The sequence below is a fragment of the Mastigoproctus giganteus genome, chromosome 5 (assembly GCF_048544385.1).
Source record: "Mastigoproctus giganteus isolate SK-2022 chromosome 5, ASM4854438v1, whole genome shotgun sequence".
Taxonomy (NCBI): Eukaryota; Metazoa; Arthropoda; class Arachnida; order Uropygi; family Thelyphonidae; genus Mastigoproctus; species Mastigoproctus giganteus.
This window is the reverse complement of record NC_143579.1, coordinates 183,000,673-183,006,672: the sequence shown is the minus strand read 5'-3', so window position 1 is coordinate 183,006,672 and position 6,000 is coordinate 183,000,673. Positions and strand designations below refer to the sequence as shown.

At 30.3% G+C, this 6,000-nt stretch overlaps 1 protein-coding gene across 1 annotated transcript in view; it reads right to left on the bottom strand.

Annotated features, from left to right (window-relative positions):
• Positions 1-517: 517 nt before the first annotated feature.
• Positions 518-6,000, bottom strand: part of Nup107 (nuclear pore complex protein Nup107) — a 446,410-nt gene continuing 440,927 nt past the window's right edge. The window contains exon 26 of the mRNA XM_090373566.1: positions 518-665. Within this exon, the coding sequence (XP_090229692.1) occupies positions 561-665 (105 nt within the window). The 3' untranslated portion in view covers positions 518-560. The remainder of the gene's footprint in view (positions 666-6,000) is intronic.

Here is a 6,000-nt window from a genome sequence, read left to right as displayed (position 1 = left end):
CCAATGATGTTGCTGCCAATGTCTAACTGAATAGTGAGGGCATTAAACCAGCTGTAATCAACTGGACCTAATCTATATAAGAGTGATAACAGTCAAAAAGCTATAACAAAAAACACAATCACTATGTTATTATTTGGTACTACTCTTCTGGAATTTTTTAATCAAATTTTTTGATTTGAAAACCTAGATTTGAGGCATTGCACTTAATAGATGAAGTTCAGAATTACCTGAATCTTAAATTTATGACTTCAGTTTACAGTTTTCAACATAAATATTAAAACTGAAGCAATCATTATTTAATTACAAATTGTTTAACTTAATGTTCTTATTAATACATTTTGTTTAAATACAGAAAAACAAGAAACATCACCATCACACAATTTTATTCAAATCAATATTAAAATACAAAAATAAATATATACATATATATATATATATATTTCCCCCAACTCCCACCCCCCTTTCAAAATACTTCATTTGCATCACATGGCATCTACACCTAACAAATTGACAATGCAAAAATGTTATTCCCCCCTCTCCCCTTTGTACATATGTTTTGTCTAATAAATTGTATATCCCAAAGGATCAAAGTTTTGATCCAGCAGAGCAAGTGATGATTCTCGCATTTTCATTAAAAAGGTCCTTAAGTCATTCTTGCTGAAAGTCTGTAAAAAGAGAAGTAGTCGTTAATGTGCAATAATTAAGGGGAGGTTAAATAATTTCAAAGAAATAAAAATAATTTCTTCTTAATATAGCAATTATATGTAGGGTGTTTTATAACAAGTGGGTCATATTTTCAGGATCAATTCTGGACCTGCAAACAATGAAGAAAGTTTATAAAAACTTCTGTCCAATTCTGAATGGTTATAGAGCTATGGCCATTAGAAATTTTAAAAAATGGCTATGGAAAAAAATAAAAATAAAATAAGAAGAAGCTGACACATATTTAGTAAAATATTTATTCATATTTGGTACGTTTGCTTATTCTTATTAATTTTTTACCATTAAAACCTTTATAGCCATAGTTCCGTAACTGTTCACAAATTTTATACAAATTTTTTACTGTTTTCATATCCTGAATCAATCCTGAAGGTATGACCGGAATGTTACCAAACATCCTGCATATACAAATGCCCAGTTATATGGCATCTAGAAGGAATTGGGGGGGGGGGGGCACTGGTGATACAAATTTGGTGGTTGGATGAGTATTATTCTTATAAGTGCCTACACTGTACAATGAAATGCAATAACCTGAAGTTAAATTTCTTAACTACACTTTATTTCCTTTGACATAATGCTAAAATTCTTTTTTTCACATTTCTTACCAATTGACTGTACTTCTATATCATAAATTGTCGAAAACCCAGATTACTGTATTCTACTAGGTTCTACTGTACAGATTGACTGTACTTCTATATCATAAATTGTCGAAGTGCCAGATAACTGGGTTCTACTGTATTACATATATTACTGACATTTCTCTTATAAGTAGTTCACATGAAGTCACTAAGATGATTTCAGATGAAACTTTAATAGTTGTGAGACAGCTAATTAATGAACATTAAACCATTGAGGGAATAAGAGCACAACACACATGACAGAGAGTAAAAGAAAGAAAGAAAAAAAAAAAAAAACATTAATAAGAGAAATAACTATATTATAGAAAGGACATTATGTATGTGGAATGTACTTTCCATAATTTATTAAGACTATTTCCTATAATATACTAAGACTTCTTTTGTGAGAAAATACCTAGTTCATACAATATTCAAATTTTCAAGTATTCTGTTGGACTTTGATGATCAGATCAACACAACTAGTCATTAACATACTTTTTCTGGTCAGGTAGTGGGATCTGAACTTTGTACTTCATGAAAAAAACTAAAATATGAATATCATGTGGATCCAATGCATTGACTTGCATAAAAATCTTAAAAGAAATGAAGTTTATCTTGCTGTCATAGCAAATACATGCTTAAAGTGAGTATGTGATACAGATGGGTTGAGACGACAAAGATAGATAAGATAAAAAAAATGGCATATAACAAACCGAACAGGGTTAGATATATATCTGGCTAGAGTGATGTTTTTTAGATATTTTTTTTTTAGATTTAGAGCGATTTTTAGATATATATCTTGTGTCAGAGTGATGTTTTAAGACATCACTCTGACACAAGAATTTGCTCTGTTTCAATATACTACATTTTTAAGTAAGCTTTACCTGTCAAAACATACTACTTTCAAACAGCGTACCAAATCCAGTATTTTATTTAATTTTCTTAGAACTGCATTGCAACAATGGCTATTATTCTTGCCTGAGCACACATTATTTTGTTTAGGTTTTTTTTCTGAGAGTAGCTGCTAGTTAAAATTATAGCCTCAAAGTCAACTTAAACACTTACTTTTTTAAAAATATAATAATAAATTTCTGTTTATTCTCAAAATAGCTGAGGCTAGAAGAGTATACATAATTATTGTAACAGCAAACAATACTATATTAAGAGCGGCCAGGTTTTCAGCACTACAGTTTTTAATGGGCTGTGAATTTTTCATTGCAGAATATATGGGCTTAAACCTCCTACTTGTGGCTATGCACACTAGCCACTGGACCAAGGCTAGTTAGTTAGCCTTATGAATGGCAAAGCTTTTTTAAGTGACTTGCCTCTACTATTTGTTTGGTTAAATTCTCACAGAAAGATTTAAAATAAAAATGGAACTAACTATGAAATGAACACGTTTAAGAAGAGCTCACCAGGACTACAATGCACCCAAACAAGCATGTCAAGTTTAAAACTAAATAAAAATGCCTGCAGAATACATTAAAACTCATCCAACAGCAGAAAAAAGAGAATCACTTACTGTATTTATAAGTTTCTCATTCATTTTCAGTTGCAGGAACACAAGAGAGTAGTAGTTTAGACATTAGGAAGGAATCACATCAATGAACAATTCCAATTTATTGGGAAAAGGGTAATTTCATTTTATCCAAACACCAGATGCTTGAGAATTGTACAAGTGGCCTAACATTTAACATGTCTATCTTATTTAAATTTATTAAAATTACTATTTTATCTTAAAGCATGAGAAAAAAAAAACTAGAATGCCTTTTAGTTCTATTTTTTTACAAATTTGTTTTTGAAACATTGAAAAGACTCAGAACTTAAACCACAAGGCTTGGGCTATGCAATATGATAGAAATTTTATCTGGTCAAAGACACTATTGTTGAAACTGAGCTAAAACTGAATTACTGCCCAGAAAAACAATGCATTTCAAAAATTAAATGTGATTCTCAGTTTGGAATTAAGATGTAGATCAAACTTAAAAAGAGCCAAAGTGCAGGTCACATTAGAAAACCAATGTAAGGATAATGAAATAGTAATACAGAAAATTGATAAAGGGGATAAAATAGCTTTAATAGACTGAGCAACATACAACTGTAAACTGGATCAAATAATACAGGATATGGACACTTACAAAATGTATGAATTGTTTCAGTATAATCACTATTAAATATAAAGTTATTGGTTTTCTCAGGAAACTTAAGAAAATAGAAAAAATCAGTTAATATTCTCCAGCAGATACAGATAATGAATATGTTTATGCCATATTTATTTGGTATTATGAAGGTACATAAACCAAGTAACTCTTTGCATCCTGTGGTTTCCTACAGGTTGACTTTTCAAGTCTATCATCCTTTTTTAGTGAATATTATATTACCCAACTGTTTTATCCACTTCTAACTATAGCAGTAATTAATGCAGAGGAGGTATATTTAAAGTTAAAAGGAGTATGTTTAGATATGGAAGATCTATTAGCCTTCTATGACGTGGTATAACTTTAAATCAATGTTGATATTGATTTTGCCCTGAGAAAGATGTTAGAGTTTTTAAGCCTGGATATCACCTTGAAAGAGAATACCCAGCTAACACTAGAATATGTTACAAAGCTTATCTCATTCCTATTAGAAAAAATGCTTTAAACACAATTCCAAAACATACAGATTTTTGGGTTTCTTATGGGCCAGAATGTGTCTGGACCACTCTTATATATTTATTTAATAGTAATTGAATGTAGAAGATTAACACACACTAGTCTGGTGCAGGTTAATTTATCCATCCAGTTCACAGCTGATGTCATTATAAGTAATAAAACTATGGTAAGTGGTCTTTTAACTGACTTCAATTCTTTTCACTCAAGTTAAAATTCACCCTTAAGAGAGAAAACAATAGTAGTATTAATTTTTATACTACTCAATGAAATACCCGATTATGTATCAATAATCATTTCTGCTGACATCAGATCATGCATATTTGCATTACCTATATTCGACCATTTTCTAAATATCTGATGACAGCCATAACATTTTCATTTTCATTTACTAATTTTCCTTTACAGTTCCCCCACTTTATATTGGCATGGTAATTCTGCCCACAATTTTTCTTAATTTATCATAACCTCTAGGATTTTAACATTCTTTCACCTTTCACAAATCTACTACACTTCTTTTTCTACTTTCCTCACCCTGCTAGTTACTGGAAATTTGAATAAATATTACATCCATTTATGCAAACTTAATTCAATATATTAATATAACTTTTTAATACAACTTATATATATATATATATATATATAGTAGTAATATACAACTGTTAAGAAACAAAATAAGCAGAAAAAGGAAAATAAAGGTTATCTTATGTCTAATGCTTCAAATTCATCAAATTTATTTACTATGCTCTTAGGATTAGTGTATATTCAACTGTTTTTATTCTTAGTAACCCTATTGCTTTTGTGTTTGAGAATTTCTGTTTTCTTTATATTCTCATGATAGGTGTTTTTGGTAATGTATTCAGAGACATGATAAGCAGCCGTTAAATTTCTGGAACAAAACGTGCTGCCTTAAATAACTGAGTCATCTGATGTACAACATTGACAGAAAATATTTTAGTATTTCAGTGACATTGAACAAGAAATAAATATGCTATGCTGGTTTACAGCTAAAGTGAAATGTCTTTATTTTCATGAAGGAATTAAAGTAATTCTCAGGCATTTCTATTAGAACAAGTCTACTTAGGTTATGTGTTATGCTTTTGACACCTACAATGTACAGGGACCTAACCTTTATGACACCACCATCCCTTCCATCTGATTTTTTCCACATTTTCCAAACACAATGATGAGTCATTGTGTTTGGAAAATCACAATTTCTTGAGTGTCACTGAAACAGCCCAGAAATGCTCTGTTGGTAGGCAGGTTACAGACACCTTCTATTTGACCATTAAAATTAGCTTCTTATAAATGCAGCACATGTGAATATTTCTTTTTTAATTTTTTTCTTAGTAATTACTAATCTAAGTATTATAAAATTTTGCCATTTTACCTATGAAGGTAGTATTTATTTATTTATTTTTTTTTGCACTCATGATGGTGGCATGAGCAATCAAAACACAACAACAGAAGCATATAACACAGCTAATAAATATTTGTAACAAAATCACCCACAACATCCACCCATATGGGTGCAAAATGTAAAATAGTACAGTGAAAGCTCTGTAAGCAACCACTTCAATGAGACTACCTTTACAAAAGACCAATATTTCTTAGAATAGTTTTAAATAAGTATCCTGTGTATTCCACAGATTTATAGGAATCTGTAATTCTCTAAGATGACCACTGTCTTACCTAACTGGGACTGTTAGTGTTTTTCACCAGTGTTTCGGCCAGTGTTTTTCACCAATTTCTACAAATCTGGAGTTTCTAAAGTAACTGCATACATACTGCCACCAAACAGGTATTTAATTCATTTCTTTCTGATTTGCAAATAGCAGAAATAAGCAAAATGAAAATTTTAAATTTAGAATTGTGAGTGCAGCAAAGGTTTATCGCAAAGACAGCTGGCAGTAAAGCGTAATTGTGATAAAACGCAAATTCAAAAAAATTTTACAATAAACAAATAATATTAAAGAAAAGTGCATTTGGAATGTAAATAAAAATATTCAACA